This window comes from Cryptomeria japonica, chromosome 2, assembly GCF_030272615.1.
Source record: "Cryptomeria japonica chromosome 2, Sugi_1.0, whole genome shotgun sequence".
Taxonomy (NCBI): Eukaryota; Viridiplantae; Streptophyta; class Pinopsida; order Cupressales; family Cupressaceae; genus Cryptomeria; species Cryptomeria japonica.
The window spans coordinates 323,386,456-323,410,903 of NC_081406.1; the positions used below are offsets into that span (position 1 = coordinate 323,386,456).

The 24,448-nt window shown below is 35.7% G+C and overlaps 1 protein-coding gene across 2 annotated transcripts in view; it reads right to left on the bottom strand.

Annotated features, from left to right (window-relative positions):
* Window positions 1-4,721: 4,721 nt before the first annotated feature.
* The window catches only part of LOC131027206 (protein EMSY-LIKE 2), a 175,218-nt gene continuing 155,491 nt past the window's right edge, over window positions 4,722-24,448 (bottom strand). Inside the window, exons 7-11 of one of the 2 annotated variants that reach the window (XM_057957209.2) lie at window positions 7,969-8,028; window positions 7,773-7,880; window positions 5,725-5,790; window positions 5,456-5,519; window positions 4,722-5,179 (exon numbers count right to left, since the gene is read on the bottom strand). In XM_057957209.2, coding sequence (XP_057813192.2) covers window positions 5,016-5,179; window positions 5,456-5,519; window positions 5,725-5,790; window positions 7,773-7,880; window positions 7,969-8,028 — 462 coding nt within the window. In that variant the 3' untranslated portion in view covers window positions 4,722-5,015. The remainder of the gene's footprint in view (window positions 5,180-5,455; window positions 5,520-5,724; window positions 5,791-7,772; window positions 7,881-7,968; window positions 8,029-24,448) is intronic. The other variant, XM_057957210.2, reaches the window with a different exon arrangement.

Below are 24,448 nucleotides of genomic sequence, written 5' to 3' on the forward strand. Positions count from 1 at the left end.
GATGAACACAAACAACAAAGCTCAACTCAACCGCTTATGCAGTGGGAGGACCATTACAAACAAAAATCACTTGACCACTTATGCAGCGGGAGGATAGAATTACAAATATCAAATGTAGGCGGCAAGCCAACCTCTTCCACTTTTCAGCAGGGTATGCTTTACAATCCAGAAGTGGTTGATAGTACTACTATTCAACCTTACGATATAGAGAGAAATGATTAGAATAGAAGAACAATGTTGATCGCAAATGATAACTACCTCTAAAACCAACTCAAACATAAAGCAACTACTGTTGTTCTTTATTCTAAAAGTCCATAACACACAAACCAACCACTACCAGAAACACCAAAATGCTCATAACTCAAATATACTCAAAATCACACCAAATCAAAAGAAAATGACTAATATGACATGAGAAAACATTTTAGAACCTTAAACTTGCAACTTCAAAGTCTGAAACCAGTTGCATGCATCCCAAGGCAATTAGGGAAGGGGCGTCCCGATAGAAAAAATTGACCAACAATATAAAAATCAGATCAACAAACTATCTTTTGCGATTTGGAGTACTTCATCGCCTATGGCAAAGAGAAGATCAAAGCCAATACCCATATTGAAACACTCAACAAGCAGGGAGGTACGAATGAAAGATTGCTTCAACCACTATATGCCCAACACACACCAAAAACACAACAACAATCAGAAAACTAAAAATATAATAGCAAACACCATCACTTTCAAGCTCAATTTGCTCCTCTGAATGAGGATTAGGCTCTCCCACAGCTAGGTGCTATCTCTCAAGCACGAAACTGATACAAGCTAGGAAGCACACAACTTCGAAGCAAAGGTTTGGCACAATTTTGGCAACACTTCGTTATGAAAATGTTCAAAGATCCCATATGAGAGACCAAACTCTCATATTTATAGATTCTGGGACCCCAAATTCACCTCGAAATGGTGTCCAAATTACAACTTCTTCATTTGCATTTCATTTCCCACTCCCTCATGTGTTTGGCATCCAACTCCTAGGCAAAAAGTTCAAACTTTTTCCTTGGTGTATGACTTACAACTTAAAACATAATAAACTCATGAAATATGCCTCCTTTTCTCACGCCATCGACTTAGAGAGAAAATCATATTTTTTAGGTGCAAAGTATGTTTCCATAAGTCATCCAAAAACACATAAAATATTAACTTTAGCATAAAGTAATAATATTAAATAAATCGCTGAAAATCAAATATTGATTGTGCCAAATTGAATCGATGGGTTGAAATGCCAAAAACCAACAACTGGACTAGGTCAGGGCTCTGAACTGCACTGCTAAAAATAGAAATGCTTGAAATGACACTAAAAATACTAAGTCCCGAAAATAACTCCAAACAACCCGCTTTTTGAACCATGAGAAGAAGCTCAAAAAACTCAAAATAATCTCAAAACCCTAACAACTGCCACCAACTTACTAAAAATTGTAAGTTTGAAATTCCTCTCAAAACTAAATGCATGCTATACCACTGTGAAGCTCTCGAAAAACCTAGAAGGAATCCATGAATGAAGTTACATAATTCCTACCGAATAAGAACCAATTAGATCATACAAAGCTCCACAAAAATAGGAAACCCTATTTCTTCATTCGGATCAGCCTACGGGTCTCTGGGATAGGCCAATGGACCACTGATTATTCCTCACTGAGAAGGGGACATTACAAAGTTCTAGGATATCCTTCGATTGTGATAGCATGTGATGACACTTTTCCCTACATGTTTATCCTAGCTCCTTATGCCTTTATTGATGGATAGCCTTTGGATGGTCTTATGTTTTGTGGTTTTCGATTCAGCCTTGTGATGTGGTTGGCTTGTTATTTATGTGGGTGCTTTTCAATTGAGGCTTGAGTGTTGTTATATCTCTTTGGTTATTAGGTGTCAACCTAGGTCTAGAGTGTGTGTGGGACCTTGTGTCATCTCCTAGCATGGGGGGTGGTTCATTATGGTTCCACATTGTCGGGTGGTTTGATGCCTTCTTCCATTGGGATGTTCTTCTTTGGATGCTCTTGTGCGTGGATGTGGATTCATTATCTTCCTTCAGCTATGGATGGATTCTTGGAGCAAATTGTTGTAGTATGATTCATGTGGCATTTGTATTAGTAGGACTTATGAGATGGTTGCATTAGTAAGAAAGAGACCATGTATCTTGATATAGTGAGATTTTGTATTTATATGCAATGGAAAAGATGTAGTCGTTGTGATATGATCATTGTTGTATCATGTTGTATCTTGGATATAGTTCATTAATGGGAGTAATGTAATTGGTTTTATGGATATGCATTTAGTGTGATGAAAATGTCTGTTGTGTTAAAGAAAAGGATTAGGAATGTAGTAGATATGTTGGAATGGAATAATGATGTTAGGAACATTTGGTTTGGTGCTCTTACATGAACAATAGAAGGGGATAATGGTGTTTACATTAATAATGAATGAAATCATGATAGTTAGAATGATGAAGAATTCTTAAATGTATGCATGAAAAGATAAATGTTAGTTGAGCTAGATTGCATTGCATTATGGTAGTAATTATGATGTTAAGCTTATTTGGATATGTTTTTGAAGACGTAAGTAATGGCGTTGAGATACCCTAGGGAGGATTGTTGTAGAATTGTGTTTATTTCTGCTTGTGTAATGAGTTTATATGGTTATGTTTTATGTTTATGTTCTTGATGGATATATATGAATAACATGATAATGGATGTTTTTTATTAAGGAAAATCAGATTTTAAGGGACCCGAAACCCGCTTACATAACGAGGAGATAAGCAAAAGAGAAACTACAAAGAACATAACAAAGATAGAAAGGTTGCAAAAGAACAACAGAAAAAAACAACAGCCAAGGAAAAGAACAGCATAAAGCCAGCGAGAAACTGGCAACCTAAAACTAGATTATATATCAGATGAAAATCTTTATAGGCTCTTCCGCATCCTTAACTAGCATCATCATCGCATTAGCTGCCTCTTTCAGATATTTGTTTTCCTGCATCTGATGGGTGTCTTTGGTCTTCAACTCCAACTCACTGGTAGTTTGCTTGGTTCTGCGTCTGGAAGAGTGTAGAACAGAACTAGAAGCCGACTCATCATCAATGATCACCGTATCTTTATTCTGCTTGTTCTTCTCCAGACAAGCAACCAAAGCGTTCATGTTTTGAGAAGACACCTTCAACACCGCCAGACTATGCTCCATGAATTTCTTCAAGGCCTTCTCAGTTTTTGTAATCCGGTTGTTTATAAGATCATTATCAACCTCTCCCTTTTCTTTGATGATTCTCACCACATCTTCAAGATGCTTCAAATCTGCCTTAATCATATGAGTAGATGGTTATAAATGTTGTATTAGAAGTTTTTTTTTTTGAAAAATTTGTCTCTATTTGTTAGTTAGATTAGTTATTTTCTCTAGGGTATTTTGGCAGGCATTAGAACATTGGTAACTTTGACAATATTTCCTAACCGATGAAATGTGTGTTCAACACTAGATTATATGTATGCCTTTAAATTTTTATATTTGAAAAATTGTAAAACAATTCTTTAAATAATCTCTTGATTTTCTTTATTCTATTATGTTATTTTTTAATATATATATTTTATTTGATTATGAATATCCAATTGTTATGATTAAACCTGCAAAATTATATTCTAATGCAAAAATTCCAAAATTCTATGCATCAAAAGGTAAGATATGCCCCACTTAAATTCACTTTTTAAAACATTTTAAAGGATAGGGCAAGACTTGGTTGCACCAAATCAAACAAGCCAAGCTCAATAGTCTCAACCACCCAAGATTTAGGGATAAAATCAAATCTCAAGCTGATTTACCTTGCCCTAATTAAGGAACAATAGTCTCATCCTTAAGAAAGGAATTAGACAAACCTTATTCCTAGAGCCTTTCAAGTAGCGTAGAACATTTAAAGTGTAAAAGCTTGTTTTAGTGGTTAATTAGAATGGTAATAATTGTAGTTGGTGCAAATAAAAAAAGTATTGGAGCTTATACATATCTTATAAGGAAGTTAGTTTTATTAGCTCTTTATTCAAGTGACAAGGAAATGTAAGTATGATAATTTGTTATATATATATATGTCTTAAAGAATCAGATTGTTTATGTTAAAGATATGGTATTTTATAGTTTATAAATATGAATTAGAATATTTTTAAAAGAAAACTATGTTAAATTTATGTATCAATGTTTTGTACACTCTTTGATTTATCAATATTTTTTTATTTTTCTAATGATACGTCATGAATAATCCAAAATATTGATGCAACTTTTTTCCTAAAATATCTTAATTCATTGCTTATGTTTACAACTAACTTATTCAACTTACAATACAACTATTACTGAAATAGATTCAACTATAATAACAAAACACCTATCCATCTTCCAAAATAATATTGCAAATGTAAAAAAATTTCAATTTTATTCTTACTACCAGTGATGATTCACCTGAGTTCCCTTGCACCAAAGATCCTCAGATCTTAGTATTTTGATAACAGATTTATTTTACTTATATATAAATTTGAACATTTCCACTTCAGTAAAACTTATCCCTTAGTTAAGGAAACACAATGCAAATCTAGAGTCTAATACAAAGGTGGTAATAGAACATACAGAATACACTTGCTCTCTTAGTAACACAAATCAAAACAACATACACAAACATCATAGAGGTTAAAGAAAACCATATATTTCAGAAAAAATATTGTAAGATTGTTATTGGCTTCAGAATGTGCAATGTCAACCTTTCAAAAAATACCTTGAAAGAACATTTCTATTGAGTCGATCCACCAAATTTGCAAAGAAAGTTATGCCAAAAGCAATCAAAACTTCCATTAAATGTTAAATAAATGCTCAATGCGAAATCATATTTCATGAAATGTCAAATAAATACTCAGTGCGAAATCATATTCTAAGCAATGCAAAGTCATTGTTAATCATCTGAGTTATACAAAAAATCACCGCTACCACTTCAATTACTGCTACTATCTCCACTCAGCACTACTGTCATAGCTGCCGCCACCAGAATCGTCAGTGCCTTTATTGTGAGCACCTTTAATTCCATTATCGCCACCTTCTTCATCTTCTCCAATTGCTTCTTCTACTAATAAGTCATCTGTCTCTTCGGGACTTGGATTATTGCCACCATCTTTATCATAATCATAGACAAAACCTTCCTCAGTTTTAGGTTCATTTTTATCTTTACCATTAAAAACAACTTTTTTTTTATTAGTTCTTTGATACATGCACAATCATGTTTATTTGGCTTAATGTTCTGGATATGCTTTAAATCTATATATAGGCTTAATGATTATTTAATCATTAGCATTTCTTAAATCAAAATCAAAAGAAATACACTCAATTATGACATACTAAAATGAAGAAATTTATAAATTGTATCCAATGATTTTTTCCCAATATGTACCTCTAAGCTGGTCAATCTTGTCGGTAATTGTTTCTAGAGCCATGTCAACGAAATGCTTTTGTTCCTGTATAATGAAAAAACCCATCAAACTGCTAGACTTAAGAATTTGTGCCTCACAATGTGCACATATTTATAAGAAATATCAATTACAGACCTATTTTGAGTACATTAGAAGCAATCAATAATTTATAATAATGAATATATACAACACATTATTCTTATTCGCGAGGGTGTATATTATGAAAACACATAGAAAGCATAGTTCTTACTTCCAAGCAATTCAACGCTTCATCTAGAAGATTAGGATCAATGGGTTCACTTAAAACCTGTTCCACCTGTTCAAAAGCAACGTGGTTTCCTCAAATATTAGCCCTTATCAAATGCATAAACCCCTTAAAAAACATCAAAAACACTGAAATTTGTCATATCTAGAATCAATTTACAATAATTTACCAAAATAGCATTTATTACATCATACATTGAGAATGGGGATTTCTTTAACGATGCCAAAACTATGCTTTTACTACAAAAGGAATTAGTATAGAAAAGCTAGGTTAAATGTTTGATAACAATCTAACCGTGCCTGCAGATTCACTCCTTGGGCTTAGAATGGTATTTTCCACACGAGGGAAAAAAATCCTACTAATGTTAACCTTTGATATAGTGACTCCAGTTGATGAGCCTCAGAAATGCATATGATTAATATAACCTTTACCTATCTGTGAACACGATTTTGTAACCTGGAAATGCACTTGACTAATGCCTTTTTCCATCTATTCTATATAAATATACCCTTGAAGTGACTTGTGTTACATTAGGATTCTTGTAGATAAATTGATTATTCTTTAAGTAGAAAGTGGTGAAATGGACTAATATACTAGATTTGGTATGAGTAAGTTTTTTATACTGTTGTTATTGTGAGCTTCTCAAAGAAGTAATGGAGCTTCTGTGCAAGACTAGAAGACAGTTAACTTTGGTGCAGAAGACATTGTTCCCTATTGCAGAAACGTATCTCTTAGGCTGTGTAAGAAATTCATTTTGTTGACAAGTGAGTGCCTTCGTTTCGCAAGTAATCGCCTCGTCTAAGTAGAGCTGAGATAGGAAAAGGAGAAGTTTGTTGTCGAAGTATCTTTAGAAATAAATAGGTGGCAATCTATTTTAGAATTTATTGTAAGAAGATTGCCATTTCCTATATTTTCATGTGTGTGTATATAAAAGCAAGAGAGGAATATTTTTCAAGGCTCTGGTTACATAAATGTAGATTCAAAATAGATCTGATTGTTTATCATGAAGGAAATGTTAAGGAAATGTTTCATTGAGACATTACACAAATACAATGGTAAAAAATGACAGAATTTACATAGCTATAATAATGAAAACAAAACTTCATAATAAAAAACCTTAATCCTCAACAAAATGAAAAACAAAGACAGATCAATACAGATGACAATGCGATACCTAATGAAGACTCATTTTGTATTCACTTTATATAAAACTATATTTCATTATTGTGTATTTATAGTACTGAATAATACTAATAAAAACCTTCATCACTCAATAAACATAGGTAGTTGACACTAGACGTTAAGAATCTTGTCAACACAGATATTTGTTCTATGGCAACATATAATGCCAAAACAATGGGTTAAACTTACCAAATCAATTCAGCTTTGAATTTCAAAATGTTTTCTGTAGCTTCCTCTCCTTATCATATGGCCAAGGGCTCTACAACAAGGTAACATTGTTTATCACTTCTTACAATAGATTCAAGTCCCGTGATTTTTTTAAAAATAAACAAATGTTCAAAGCACTATTTTTCAACAGATCAGCTATACAAGTGGACATCATTATACCAACACAACATACTCATATCAGTATTAGTGATAAGACTACGCAACTTATCCCATTGAGTAATTTGTTTGTTAAAAGACTAAAATATATTTTCAGGCATACAACTTATTTCATTATTTTAAGAGTATTATTCCAGATCAAAATAAACTAGTTTGACTTTGGACTTTTCTTTCTCATCCTATGGTGACCCATTAATATTGTTACTCTGATCATTTTCAATTACTCAACGACCAAAATCGGTTTTTAGAAGCGACAAAGTGCAAGATTAAATTGGAGATAATCTGAAGAAAGGTCGTTGTTTATAATCAAACTCCAAGGGACCCAATTTAAATTTTAAATGATAGATTGTCATAACATCCACTTAGTAACAGTTGCTCATTTAAGAGTAGCTGAAGAAATTTGAGAAGAAATCAATGTCAATCAAATGAAAAATGAAAGGAATAAAATCACTTGATATGATACATACCGTTTCCATCAACTGACTAGTTTCATAGAGATATATAGCCTCTCGTGAAACCACATGTTTTTCATTATCTTCTTTAGGACTTTCCCATAGAACATCTTCAGTCAGAAGCTGTATTGAGATGTGATTAACAAGACACATAAATTAGAAGTTTAATGAATTCAACAATTTAAGAATTTGATAAGATCAATCATAGTACCTCATTCAAATTCAACCACTCATACAACTTTTCTTCCACATGCAAGAGTTCATGTGCCCCCTGGTAAATAATTGATGATAGTTAAATTCAAGGATGAAAGTGTATACTTTAAAAATAATTAGAGAACTCCTTAAACATTGACCAAATAAAAGAACAAATGGAAATTCAGAGCATTTTTTATATTATATAATTATAATTTTATTGAAAAATGTCATTTTACAATAAAAATGTTTTGGTGATAGGAAAACTTAAAACAAAATTTCCACCTCTGGGATGCAAAAGACAATTCAATAGAGCATAGGGAGACTTTTCTGGTAGACACATCCAATAGAAATTTATAACAAGGTAAACTTTGCACAAGGATATTCTACGACATCTAGACAAAGAAACAGGAACATAGCCATGTACTCAGAAGTTCTTTTTAGAGAGCGAGGCCATGGTCATTTAGATGGATTGGTACAGTGAATGTTGATTTTTTGCTCCCCTCTACTCAAGCGTACTTAGTTCCGCTAGGCTAAGAATTTGAGGGTGTAAGATACCTGTCCCAAATTCTAAACCAATTTTCTTGCAAATTCCCAATCTTTCAATGTATAGGCATTTCATCAAACAGTTGAATTCAGCAGGTCTAAGTTTGAGCTTTCAACATGACTTTAAGAGATCATAATGATCACATGACATTGATTTATCAATCTCTGAAGTTCGATAGTACTTCATTTTTACCAAGATCATTGAATAATATATGCATCAAATATCATTCAATTATTTTTAAGCTCTGCTGTTACAAAATATTATACACAGTTTTAATACAGCAATTAAATAACATTATTTTAAGCTTAAAATTGCTGACCTGAATAACATTATTTTAAGATTAAAATTGGTGACCTGAGAATGCAAACAACTCCACCAAATTTCTTATAACTTCCCACCAGCGATCTCCTCATTAGCTGTCCCTCTTCAATATTTCAGACTTGTGCTGGAATTTGCTGAGGGTCGTGGCCCCCACAGGGTAGTGCAGCTGGCTCAAAAAAACACAATAAATTATTTTTTGCAGCCATCTTCCAAACTTGTGAATACGTTGATTTCTGATTGCCTTTGATTTTGTCTTTTTCCTCAGCATATGTCAGTGATGGCTCAACTAGGTTGTTCTTTAATTAATTTTTCTTTTGGAGCAGCTAGGGGTAGTGGGACAAACAAAGAAAACAAATTCAAATATCTCCTCCAAGACTGTGGGACTTAGGTCTATGTCCAACTCAGCAACTCCTTTCAATATTGTATGAAAATCTTCCAAGGGATTTTCAACGCCACCTTACCTTTTAAACAAAGAAACTCCCTTATATAGTACGGCCTATAACAAGCTTTAAATGTCTTGAATCTTCAACATACTCCATGTCACCCAAATTCTTCCAAATAAATATGGTTTGAAACCTTTTTTTAGGGGCAACGGCTAATATTGGAGGTTGCAAGTGTAGGAAATGGCTATCAAGCCTTAAACAATGTTTTCAGGCCTTGCCTAAAATTTGTAGTGTACGACACTTCGGAGAATAGAGTATGACTGGGTATTAAACCCAATAATAAAATAATAATTATATTTTTACTTGTATTTTCACCAACACACACCAGTACAAGAAAAAATTGATCTTTTCCGCACTTGTACATACAACACATATAATTATCAATGGCTTGAAAATCTTAATCAAACTGTTCCTATGAACCTAGCAAACCTGTGCAAATGATAAAACTTCAACTCCACATCATTCCAAAAACTCTTTCAGAACAATCCATGATCTTGTTTCTTGAATGAACCGTGTTGAATTAACTGAAGAGGATCTTTCATGACTATGACCAATCTTCTTCGAGAGGGTTTTTGTCCTCAAGAAGGCTGAGACGAACCAAGTTCAATCCCAAGAACCTCGGTTTCACAGAGAAATCAAATACTCTACATAATACCAAATGAGCTCACAAACCCCTTTTATAACCTTTCCGGGAACTTTTCGGAAAATATAATATAAAAACATTTTATAAATTAAAATAACCCTTATTACTCCAAAAAGTGATTTATTTTATTATTTAAACATTCTCAACACTAGTCACTTCATCAATGTCCAACATTTAAAACTTTCAATTCTCATTCCAACAAGCTATTATACTATGGTGCTTTTAAAATATTTTAATAAAAATTAAGCTACCTTAGTATAATAATTAATACACCAAGTTGCATAAACTACCAAAAAGCATTGGAATTGTAATCTAACTGCACTAGAGTGATACCAATGATGAATAATGAGAATTGACCCTGATCAGCTAACTTATTATAGATAGACGTTCTCTCCAATAATCTTGGAGAACACACCAAAAATCAGAAATCACTTCAGAAAGTTTGATATCTTGAGAGCTTGAGAATATTTTGGCATGGTCGGAATTCATATTTGGTCCACCTCAATATTTTTGTAACTGTGGATGGATGTGCAAAATATGATTAAATAGTTAAATGTCAAATTGTCAAAAAAGTAAAAATTAAAAGACTTATATTTAATTATTTAAAAGGAGTCTAAAGTCAATTTTTGAAGGGAAAATAAAAAGACACAAATAATAATATTTTATTATTCCAAAAAGTGCTTATAAAAGGGGGCTTTGAGGAGAGAAAGCTCATTCTGAATATTTTTTCAAACACTTGATTATTTGGGAGATTGAACCAAGTTCATTCTTTAGCTAAAGGACGAAAATCATTTTGGCCATCAGTTTCATGGACGAAAACCCACCTAGCTGATTGAGTGGATTCATATGGAGTTCACTGTTGTACTGAATGTTTGTGCCATTTGATTCTATAGTGTTTTGGTTTTGAGATTTTATTTCCAATTTTTGCTAAGTTTATAGGTAATAAATTTATTAAATTTTGGAAGAAAAAATAAATTTGCAAGGAGAGGTATCTCTTGTGTTAGCTTTTCAAACTATATGCTTCTATTTTTCTTGCCTCCACCTTTCTTGGGTGTTACCAGTTTGTACATGTGAATTAATCTGATTGAACATGTGTCATACCATGTGGATGTTGATGTTTATAGCGTCGGTCAGATTCTTCTCTAAACCAATTGTGCAAAATCCAAATGTCTAATTGGCCTTCCGGCCTTGGACATTTTAGGAGATCGATTTATATGTGCATCAACCTAATACTTATTCACACTTGCAGATTTTATATTTAATATTATAACTAAATGAAACCTCGCATGCTTAGTGAATGTTCGGATTAATCATAACATAACCGCTGATTAATAAGTGACTTTTGGCATTAATTGGTTCTTAATGAAGACGTGTTGATAGAGAGCCGACTTTCCAAGAAGATGTGTTGCTTGGCACCATCTTGTGTATGGGTATATAGAATCGTTCTGTCTCCTTCAAGGCATCGAATTAATCATCACTGCAGTTCGAATCTTCTCTATCTTCAGCGATTCATATCCTAGCAGATCGTGTATATCTCCGACAAGTCTACCTTCAGCAGTTCATTGATAATCACCTACAGCATATTGGAGAACACATACTTCAGTGAATTGTGTATTGTATTCAGCATATCAAGTCTCTTATTCAGCAAATTGTAATCTTCATTATATTGATTGATTCTAGAGTGAATCTCCTCATTGTAAAGCGTCAAAGTGTGAAGCATTTGGAAAGACATTTTGCTAATACATTTCAAGAGATTAGTAGCAGGGTTTTTCACCTTCAAGAGGAAGGTTTTCCTAGGGTATACTCTGTGCATTTTGTGTGAATTTTTTATCTATCTAATCTGATCACTAAAATTTAACAGTGGAGTAAGCTGGAGAATATTTGAAAGTCATCGCAATCTTTGAAGAATCCTAATATAAAAAAGACTTTACTAAACCCACCATTGACACTTAGTGAGAAATCACTGCACTTTCTTCGTAGTCATGGGTTGTATGGAAGACATGGCAAGGTATGTGTTGGCATTTTTTGTACCAAACCTTGCAAGGATCAATTCTGGGAATTCAATGTAACTAACATTTCGTGTTAAGTCAATACCGGTAACATGTCATGTTATCGGTCTCAGCAGAGTTAGTTGCTTCTTCATAGTTTTGCAAAGTCATATAACATGAGGGTTATATGATGTGTCAATACCGGGTCGTTTTATTGACCACTGGCTGGAGGGGCTCCTGGTCGTCAGCGGGCGGATTTCCCCCTTCCTCTTACCGGTCACTAGATTTTCGAACGCAGCAAGCAGAGGCCGTGGGATAAGAGAAGTCAAAGGTGGGTAGACTTTTGGCTTATCCCGCGAGGTGAAACAAAGAGAAAACCTTATCTCGTGGGATAAGGTCTTGCAGGATAAGGAAACAAAGAAGACAAAGTAAAGTGGAAGGTTTTCTCTTATCTCGCAGGGCAAAGATGGGCACAAAGCGATGGCACGGGATAAGAAGCAAACAGAGACTACAAAGCATTTTGCTTATCCCGCGGGGTAAATTCGAGGACACAAATGGCCCGCAGGATAAGAACAAAGCAAGCAAAGACCTTAAGGCTTATCCCGTGAGGTTGAGCAAAGGCATCAAAGGTCCTACGAGATAAGGAAACAAGAGTAAATCAAAGAAACTCTTATCCCGTGGGAGGAAACAAAGACACAAGTGGTCCCGCGAGATAACAAAAGCCAAGCAAAATCAAAGCAAAATTCTTATCCCGCGAAGTTAAAAGGGACCCGTAGAGATGTTGTGGGGTAAGAATATAGTGCCGTCAGCGGTCAACATAGCCAAGGAAGCATGGATCCGGGGTGCCACGTCAGCCACCCACGATTGTTGGATCTTCATAAAGCCCGATCTAACGACGATGTTTTAATCTTCGATTGGGCTTTTGAGCATGCTTACATGGCGAGATCTCGCGCGTCCATCTGCACGCGAGATCTTAGATCAACGGTCGATTTTCAAACTTGCAACTATCGCTGGCATTTAACTCTTTTGCAGGCAGTGATTGTCGACCCAATGGTCGAGGTTGTTTTTTGCTCAGTCGATGCTCGATTTTGGACCCGATCTCACTGCAACCACCAGATTTCGATGCCATATGCTAAACATGATGCCTGCTGATGATTTCAAATGCAACCCATGCCTCTTCAACGCGGTTTGAAGACTTTTTGTGCCTACAGATGCCATCTAGTACACAGAGACGCATCCAGATGCAGGGTTTTCCCTGATTTGTGGAGATATTTGCTCTTCCAGAAGCAGACGACGCTCCCAGAGCTAGTTGTAGCATGCCATCAGATCTTGGATCCGATCTCTCCCTCTCCTCTGATGTTTTTGTAACCTAACCCAGGTGGGGTTAGGGTTTTCTCAAATGTAACCATTTGAGTTATGCCTGAACTATAAAGGCAATTTTGTACATTTTTCTCAGGATCCTCTCCCTTCTTTTCTCATACAGAATTCTTATGTCTCTCTGCATCTGTAAATTTGCCTTGCCCTTTCATCAATAAAATTATCTTTCTTGCCTTTATTTGATTCTTGCAATCTGTGTAAGTGTTTACCTCTTTGTTTGAATGCTTTCTCCTTTGGTTTTCTGCAGTGTAAGTGACCATGTTGATTCCCAGCCTTCACTCACACTTAAATGGCTAAGTAGAATAGAATTTTGTGCATCCTTGGGTAGTTTTCATTAATGTTTTGTGCAGCTATAGGCAAAGATGGATCATTATTTCAGTCTGGGTGCAAACCCTTTTCCCTTCTTTCCAACAACCCTTCTCTTTCTCCCTTTTCCCTGTTGTCATAACCCCTCTTTTGACATTGGATTATTGTGATTAGCTAAATACGATAATTAAAACATTTATTAATTAACATTGAATAAGATTGGAAAATCGTCTCATTTATGAGACTTCACGATTTTCCTCTAAAGTGAGAGGGTTGTCATAAACCCACATCCTAGTGATGTAATCAATAATAGATTTTGTGATTCTTCATCATAATAATAAATTATCATTTATTATGTAATTAATAATATTAATATATAATTTAATATATAATATTAAGGTAATTTCAATGAACAATTAAGTCCGAGACTGTAACTTGTGGACTTTGGCTTGAGATATTAGTATTACTCCAGAACTGTGTATTAATGTTTCCTGTTCAACAATACACCAACAATGATTGCATGCATTAAACAATTCCTGATATGTTTCTGAGGCATTCAAACAAATATAAGTTGAGGAATTTTACAATTTTCTCCAAGTTTTTGAGTTTGTAATATCCCTTATATTTTGAGTATATACATTCTATTTGAAGAAGATCTAAACTATTTATTTGTTCACAAACCAGTATTCATAATAATTATTAAATAGATATTGATTTGCATTTTATAATCATAATCTATAATTATTATTGTTAACTAACATTCACAATAATTATTAAATAAATATTAATTTGCATTTATAATCACAATCAATAATTATTATTAACTAATATTCACAATAATTATTAATAGCCACAGTAAATATTAACTTACATTAGTAATAATTACTGTTAAATAATATTTAAATAACCATAGGCAAGTTCGTATAAAACATTATCAAGAATAATAAGGATATATAACCATACACGTAAACAATGATTTGTCAAAGTCCAAAAGCAAGGGCCATCAATTAATGCCACTCCGCCAAAGTAACGTTGGCCCACAAAGAATTAGCGAAGAAAAGAATTATATCTTAATATTTATTGGTATGCTACTATTCAAACAACCATATTATGGCCCATAATAATCAGCGATTACTATATGGAAGCAAACAATAGTGATTAGTCAAAAGCAAGTAAAAAATAACAAATCGTAGTTAAACATAAAAGATGCGATAAGGGATAATTAATCAGATAGCCATGAAGAGGTGCACTTAACAAAAAATACATCTCTTACGTCTAAAGGATTGCAACCCTTCAGCATGATAACATATATAATGGATATCAAATCCATTTTCTATACGGTGGGGTGTTGGGTGTGAAAAAAGAAGGTAAGTGCATACACCAAGAGAGTAAGCAGAATTTTTAAGAAGAGATTGAGATCTCTTTGGAGAATAAGAAAAAAGAGGAAATAAGGAACACATCAGCCATCACATTGACTGGGAAACACTACGGGTATGAATATGAGGTTTGCTGGTAATATTATTAAAACAATTTAATATTATTAAAGCAATTTAATAATAAGCTGCTATTAATATAATATAATATTGTTAATACAATAATCTGCTGTTAATATAATAATATTGTTAATACAATATGATGCTGATAATATAATATAATATTGTTAATTCAATATAATTAATATGACATAAGAGGGGAATGTTAAATACTATTAATGTAATAAAACATAATGATGTATAATTTGTATACTTTATCATTGTTTGCAATTGTGCTTCGAAGAGATTTTTACGTGTGTTGTTTTGGCAAGGGTTGTAATAGTTGGTGTGTTAAGTTAGATTCATCTCCTACTCAAGTTAGTTTTAAGTCAAAATGTATAGAAGTAGATTAATTATGGTTTAGTTAGACCAAACCCTAGTAGGGGACATTACACCTGTCAAACCATAGATTAGTTTTATCAGAGTTGGGTTGGTCCAACACTCTACATTCAGATTGAAGAGGAAGCCGGCCTTCTCCGGAGATTCAACCTCACAACAATGCAAGGTCCCACACTTGAGAGGTTGATTCAATGTTTCACAAGGTTGGTGGTCAAGCCTGCTCACCAGGGGTGCAAACTTTTGTTTTAACAGTATGTTAGAGTTGTGATTGGGATTATTGAAGAAGTTGGCTTTCAATAGACTCTTCAAGCATGCCAACTACCTTTTTAAGTGTTATTGAGCTAGGAAAAGAGAATGCCCAACTTTGGTAGCGTTGTATGTTGTTAGGAGTGTTGAAAGGTTAGAAAAAATGTATCACAACTTTTTTTAAAGGCAATAGTTGATTATAGTTGGATTTTGCCAACCACGTCAACAATAGAAGACATGGGACTTGTTGATGTGTTTTTATGCACAATCAAACACAGAATAAAATATCAAAGTATATTACCCTCTCTTGAACAAAATCACCTCAGATGCTAAATATTTGATCAACTAAGACGATTCCAAGGTTTCTACGGTTAGTTCTTGACATGTGGGTACCTCAATGGTTTAATGTGAATTGTTGTTTTCACTTGGGGACTTACGCAATTGTTCTTGACAATTTCAAACTTATCATGAATGGAGATGGATTTGCCAATGATTTCAAATGACTTATGATTTTGCAATTGAGCTTTCAATCTATTCTAACAAAGATTTTAAATAAAATGCAAAAGGATGAGGGTTTCAAAATTCTAATCTAATCCTATCTAACCTAGAATGCAAGAGGTAATGAGTGATTCAATGAAATTCAACTAGGCCAAGTTTCACCATCAAAGAACAATTCAACACAAGCTTAGTGCAATCATCTAAGGTAAATTTATAGATGTTCAAATTACTACCATCAAGGCAATACATACCAATGGATGAGCAATAATTGAAGTTAAGTTCAATTCCAATTCCAGTTGACCACACAAGGCAAACTTACAATCAACAAGAAGCTACTGGTATGGATTAAACGAATTTCATTCAAATGCATTCAACACTTCTTTCATCCAATCTAAAATACTTGAAACAAATTCTAATCTAGATTTGGAGGAAATGAGAACCACAAATGCTTCAAATCTCAACAAAATCACCAAACTTCAATGATTATATTCAAACTTGTAGCATATAGACGACAATTCTCAAAAATCTCTCTTACAAATGAGAGGCAAAAGGGTTTATATGGAGTCTCATATAGAAATGAATGGCCAAGATTCATTTTGGAATCAAGGGCCTAGATCATGCCAACATTACCCTAATTAGGGTTTACATCAAAAAAATGGAGTAAAAAAGGAGGTCCAATGGGATGACGCCTAGTCATCAAGTAGGGAATCTTCTAGAAGATTCTGGCTTGTATCCCTCTCTCTAGCTGCATACTCAACGAATCTAGCTAAAGACCGCGTTGAGTTCCTCCATCATAACACTGGGTAGACCTTCTTGCTACAAATCAATCACATCCAAGGCATTTGAGCAAGCATCGAAAATGTTTTCCCGATCTGGCATAAGCTTTTGCAAGTTGTTGATGTGAATCATGAGAGAAACCAAGTCATCTAGCTGATTCTTCCTTAAAGATTCCAACTACTTGAAGTAAATGAACTTCATCTTTTCTTTCAATTCTTCTAAGTTCAAACTGCTGGAAGCATGTACATCCTGTCCCAATAATTCTTCAATAGATGTAAGGATTTTGGATTGTATCTCTTGGATCAATCCTTCCATCTCAATGCACTCCTACTTCGCATGATCATACACTGACTTTCGCATGGCCAAAGAACAATACCAACCATGAAAATCATAAACATTGCCTTCCTGAACAACTCCCTCCTGGATCAATGTAGACATACGAATTCGCTTCAACACCTTGAGGCGAGGAATAGTCTTCTCTTGCCTTGGTTGGAAGTCTTCCCAAACTCCTTCCAAGTACTGCATTTGACATATAAGCATCGCTGTCTTGTCAAATTCTTGGACAAACTGAGCTAGGAAATCATCCCCTTGCTTTGAAACATCTTCTACCCATTTCCCAACCTCTTGATATGTATTCCTTATTGCCTCATGATCAAAGGGGGATCCATGAGCAATAGCAATGGGTGAGACAAAGGTAGGATCCTCACTCCTTAGGGAATTCATCCCTTCAATATACTCCTTGAGTCTCCTATTCTCACTCTCAAGCATCTCTTTCTTTTCAATAGTCCTATCCAATTGCGCCTCAATTGTGTTGACTATATCAACAAGCTCCTAGAACTCTTGATTCTTCGTAGTAGGTCCAAGGTCAATTGTGGTAACCTAATAATCCATAAGAGTGACCACATCTCTAGTCTTGTCACCTATCGGGACAGCCACTTGTGCAATACGTGCTCCTGTATCATCTCAAGTAATCGTAGACAACATCTTCGCTTTCTTATGCTCCTTTTCCTTGCCAACCCTGACTAGGAAGTCATCAATATCTTCTGCGAGTTGCGCCTCTATCACTTTCTTCTTCTCCAAGCTACTCAACAACCAATCAGGAATGGTAGAGAATCCCATCCCATCCTCAAGGTTCAAGTCTTGATCAAGTCATCTCAAGGCTGAAATAACATCATCATCCATATCCGTATCCTTATCCTTAGTCAAATCTACCACATTGTTGCCCAAATCAACCTCCAACTGAACTATGGGAGATCCTGGTTGTTCTTTATCATCTTCATGTGGTGCCGATTGTGTTGTAGCATGTAAATCTCAGTCATTGCTCGGTAGGATTTCCATGTCGGAACCTCGTTCAGACTCATTATCCTTCTCTATCATATCATTCTCCTTCACAAATGAGGAACTCATGGTAGATTGAGGAGTGTTAGACTTTTTTTGGTGTGCATTGACTCCTGGCTAACCATCTCCTTGCCTTTTGTTTGTAAACATACAAGCATACCTTTTCTCCTTTTGGGAGCCTGACTCTCCTCATCGTTACGTGTTCTAATGTTGCTTATCATTCTCTCATCATCATTGAAAGAGGACTCCTCATTTCTCATCTTCTCATAGGTAAAGATGACCTTTAGTTTTCTCAACTCGTTCGTGTACTTGTCCACCCATTCCCTAGAGTAATCATTCACATCTCTCATCAAAACATTCAAATTTACCAATTCAAGTTGCGTCCAACTAGGCAACCACATACGCTTGTCTTTCTTGTTTTCATACTGCAGATGGATGTGATGCCCATCATCTTGCACCTAATTTGGAATGGAGAAGAAGTTACACTTCCTCATGAAGTCCACTGACATACGAGACCACATATTTCTTCTAACTACAAACTCATCCATGAGATTAGCCCAATAGTCTTTGATGTCAATCTTGTGTATAAACTTCCCTCCCTTCATTGTTACAATTCTCTAAAATGGATCGAATCGATCCCTGCCTCTATATATTCCAAGATGATAGAATTCCAATTCCTCATTGACCGTCTCTACTGCAGTTGCGGTGTGGCATACCTCCTTCATCTTCCCAAGCGAGATAGGAAGAGTTATCCCCGTTTTGTGCTTCATCTTCTGGATGAAATCATATTCTAAAAGTTGTCTCACTACCTCAAGTAGAACCATCTTGTCTGTCAGATACCTAGGAAGCTTGTATGGTTCCAATGTGAATCCTTGAATCCTTAGGTACATGAAGGTAGAAAATTTGATATACCACGATCCGTACTTCTCTATAAGTGTTGTTGCCTCCTTAGACAACCGTTTATGTATTCCACCTTGCAGCAACCTTGTGATGTACATGGTGAAAACATCATTCACCCTTCTGTAATGTTCAATTTCATGTAGATGGAGTTGCGGATAGCACTCATAAACTCTATATTGTCCTAGATTGTTCCCAACTTCGCCCTTGCATATCAATCCTTTGTACACAACATATCTAGCAAGTATGTAGACAAGGTAGGAAGTCATATCGAATGTCCTTGTTTTCTCCAAACCTCTCAACTGGATGTCAACATTATCACTTATTATCTTTGCCCAATCGATCACTGTTCTCCCCGCTATCTCCTCAATAAAATAGTACCTTTATGTCTCAAATAACACCCCGTGAGGTGCTCCCATGACTTGGTTGAGTAGAAATATTAGATCGTTGTACTGTTCCTTGAAGTCCAAGCTTAAGAGCCTCTTGGGTAACCTGGAGTGGTGACATCTTGTCTCAAGAACCCACTCGCTGTTGATAATTGTCATACATGACTCCAATCTTCTTTCAAATTTTGCTTGCACTTCTTCCTTGGTTCTCTCTTGCATGTTTGTATATCTAGGGATTCCAAATACTTCCCCTATTGATTCCTCGGCTAAGTAGGCAAGCACTATCCCCTTGGGTGTTTTGATCATTCTAGTTAGAGGATCATAATGCATCGCACACTCGACAATGAGCTCATAGCACTGAATGGATGGTGGGAAGCCAGCCGCTTGGTAGATTCCACTCTTCATGATATTAGCTGCCAAAGTGGATGGAAGATGATTCTTCATTCCAAACATTCTTTGCCCCATCCGCTTCATGTCCAGGTATTCCATGTTCGTGTCTTCAACCTTCTTCCATTGGGATGTTATCTAGGACTCCGAATAGTAACCCTCCTATCTTCAATTGATTCTCCCTCGCCGATATCCCTGCCTTAGACATAGTACCTGTATGAAGCTGGAAGTTAATATCATGGTAAAAATAGCTCTAACAATTTATTTTCAGAATTTTCGAAGTTCTGATTTTAAAGATTTTTCACATTTATGGGTTCAAAATAAAAAATTTCAACAATAAGGAACATAAATTCTGAAAAATAAATGAATTTCAATCACATGAGGCGTATTGCCTCTCTTTAAACCTGATTTTCAGACTTAATACAAGTCTGATCACAATTGGTAAGTTTGAGGACACCCTACAAACACTCAGAAATTGGAGTATTTGATATCCAAAATATATTTCCAGGTCTGAACACACTTGTCAACGCTCAGAGAATGACTGATTTTGGATGTCAAAATGGTGTATCAGGTCTGATCCTCTGAATATAATGTCTGAATAGGCCCCCAAATGACTGGGAAATATAGAACCTTGATGCCTTTAGAATATCTCAGGTCTGATTTTGTCACTTTGAAGTCTGAGAAACACATTTGAATCACATTTCAATTGCTGGAAGTGATCACAGCCATGGCACACCTCCACACACAAGGCGATTTGCCCCTTTAAACTTGAAAATGACCATGCCTTGTCACAAAGTTGATAGCTGGAAATGATCGCTGGTCTGAAAATGATGCTGGGAATGGAATTTCAGACCTTGGATCAGCAAAGGCGCCCCCTTGAATGATGTCACAACTCTCTAACAATGGCGCCAAACACACACTTGGGCAAAACCAGCAATGGCACCACACAAAATGCTCACAAATCCTCTTCAATGGTGGTGCAATCAGCCACTTAGCAAAATCGCACCCCCCTTTGAATGATGGCGCACCTCCAATTAGCTCCAAACAGTCACATCAATGGCAATATAATGTTATCTAAGTGTTGGGCTGGGTCTTTTATTCTTCTTTTTGCCTTATAAAATCACCACACAGCCAATGTGGGACAAAACTTCTCTTCTTATCAGCCTGATGAAAAAACAATTTGCATAGGGTTTCCACACTTATCATTAAATTCATTTCGTTTGATCATTAAATGTTTGTGGTAAGGCAAAAATTAATATCATTTGGGCACACTTTGTCATTAAAATTTCACTTGAATTCAATTCCAGCCACCCAGGGGAAAATCGCACCCCATTTGGACAAATTAATTCACTTAAATTCATCTCCATTCACCACATATACCCTTGAGGGGAAAATCGACCCTCATCTAGAAACCAAAATCTCATTATATTTTCATCAAAATACCTTCCAGGGGAAATTCGAACTCCATCTGGACACTCAAATTCAACCAAAGTTCATCATTTTACCTCCAATGGAAAAACACACCTCATTGGGACAACATAAATTTGTCCACACTTCACTTTGTTTCACTTATTTTCCCTCTGATGGAGTTTCGAACCTCATCTAAACACAATAATTGCACTTAACTTGGTCATTTACCTCCTGGTGGAAAAACGTGGATCATCTGGACTCACTTTCCTTGTACATTTTCGTTCTTGAAGACCTAGTGGAAAAACGACCTCCATCGGGACAACCACAATGGAGAATCCAGATGCATCGGGATTTTCCCAAAAAACATTGTCCAAGAAGGTAAAAACGCACCTCATCTAGACAGAGACCATTTTCATCAGAAAAATCACTTCCTTGTGCTCAAAACATAGTGGAAAATCATGCTCCATCGAGACAAAGTCCATTTTCACCTTTAAAACTCAATGGAAAAACACCTCCCATCGGGACAACTGACTTTTATGCCTCAATTTCATGGGGGAAAAACATCTTCCATCGGGACTGTGATGATTTTCACACTACAAAGTCCCAAACTTATCAAAATTTTATCATTTCACTCAATGGAAATACTATTTCCATTGGGACTTTTAACATTTTAACTAGATTTGAGGGGTGGAAAATTGGGGTCCATTGGGACTTTGTGCACACTTGACATATTTAACCTCTTAGGAGTGGAAAAATGAATCCTATGGGGACTTTTGATGCTTTAGCACAAAATTCACACCAATTTGCAACACTTAAACACATTTTACGCTCAAATTTAAAATTTGTTGCAACCTCAACGCTTAGGCAAAATTTAGAATCACCTTGACATTTTAACATTTTCCTAACACTTGATCCTATTGACTTCAAAATTAAAATTTTAACATTACTTGCACGTTGAAGACCTTTGGGTATGATTACATCAAAAAATGAGACTTGGGAACTCAAAATTGCCGCCTGATTGCCAAAAACCCTAAACTATCAAAATGAAGGAAGAAGAGGGGGTTCCTATTGTGACCTATTTCACACATCATCCCATCGGAGATGGGGACCCCCTGTTTTTACTTTTTAGGGTTTTTATCCTCGCTCTACAATTTCATAAGTTCATTTTTGGAGAGTTTTGAGTTAGAGTTTCTGAAGTCGTCTCGAGCCAAGTTAAGAAGTCTTGCTCAAAATTGCGTTTGAACGTTGTCAAAGTGCTTAGAAAGTTTGAAGGACGAGGATCACAATTGCTTTGGGTCATTTCTGACAACTTTCTATTTTTAGGAATTTTTGCTTTTTTGTTTTTTTCTAAACATGGAAAGTTTTGTTTTTGGCACTTTGGGCACATTCATGGAAGCAAGTTTTTTGGCTTGTTTTTTGCTTTCTGCTTTTTCTGCTTTTTTGAAAGTAGAACCTGGGTTTTGTTCCTCATGTCATTTGATCACTGCACATGTTGTCAGATTTGGAAAATCTTGCCTCTAAGTACAAAAAGCAGGGCTATGTTTTTTTTGTTTTTTTCTAAGATCAGGGTTTTGGTCCTTAGGCCATATCATTACTGGCCATGTTGTCAAAATTGAAAAATTTGGTCTCTAGGGGTAAAAAGAAAGATGGAAACCCTAATTAGGGTTTTGTTCTAGAAGATTAGCCATATGATCAGTGCCCATCTCCTCAGATTTAAAAAATTATGTCTTTAACTGCAAAAAGCAAGGTAAAACCTCAATTAGGGTTTTCGTTCCAAATGATCCAAATATTGAACATGGCAGGTTAGAGATGGACATGGCAAGTTAGAGATGGGCATGACAGTTTGAATAAGGGTGAAAGCATGGTTGTCCAAATAAAATTCGAATGTCTAGAAGCAAGGAAGATGGCAGACAAAGCATTAAGTCCACCCAAGCATACATGGCAGGAGACCTCTCAAGTCCACCCAAGGCAAGAAGCAAAGTTGTTTGACACTTGCTAAACTCCTACCTTCAGTTAGCTAACTCGTGGCGAGGGTCAAGCAAACTCCTACCTGTGGTTAAAGTCCAACAAATGAAGATGGAATGATGTCTTCCAAGTCCGCCCAAGAGGAAAAGTTGAAATGGCACAAGACGTATAAAGTCCACCCTTGGACTGTCCAAGAGGCTTCCAAGTTCGCCCTATATTGGTATTTGAGAACATGTCTAAGGAGACTTTAAGTCTGCAATTTGCATATTGTCCAAGACCCCTTGAAGTCCGCCCATGCTATGTGGAAAAGGATTGCCAAAGTCCGCCAAGGCATAAGAGGTAAATGGCAAAGTAAGTGCCAAGTCCGCCTAGGCACAAGTCCAACATGTCCAAGCTTCATCAAAGTCTGCCCAGCCTAAGGGATAAAGATAAAATCTAAAACAAAATAAAGCATGGCACATGAAGACCAAAGTCCTCCTTCTCTAAGGGATGTTTGGCAAGTATGGATGGCACAAACACATCAAAGTCCGCCCTTGGCTAGTGGAGCATGAAGTCCGCCAATCACAAGACAAAAGAAAAACATAAATTGGCAGAGCACATTTGAAGTCTGCCCAAGCTTAGAAAAGAACATTCAACTTGGAATAAAACTCAAGAAGTCCGCCCTCTAGGAGAAGGATTAAAGAAAATCACAAGTTGATCAAGGCAAAGATGGCATGACTTCTTCTAAGTTCACCAAGAGCAAACACAAAGCTAAGCAATGTCAAAAGACATGTGAAGTCTGCCATAAGGAAGTGTGTCTAAGAGAGTTCAAAGTCTGCCCTTTTGATGGATGTCCAAACATGATCAAGGTCCACCCTCTCTAGCAAGACATTGGCAATGAAGACACTTTAAGAAGAAAATAAATTTTGCCAAAATAAATTGTCCAAACACTTTGGAAGTTAGATACAACACAAGTTGGCACAGAGCATCCTTGTCTAAGACATGACAAAGTCTGCCTTGTCAAAGACTTAGCCAAGTCCGCCTAGACATAGTGGAATAAAACAAGACTAAGTTGGCTAAGACATGAAGTCCGCCTAGGCTAAGGATAAAGATAAAAAGG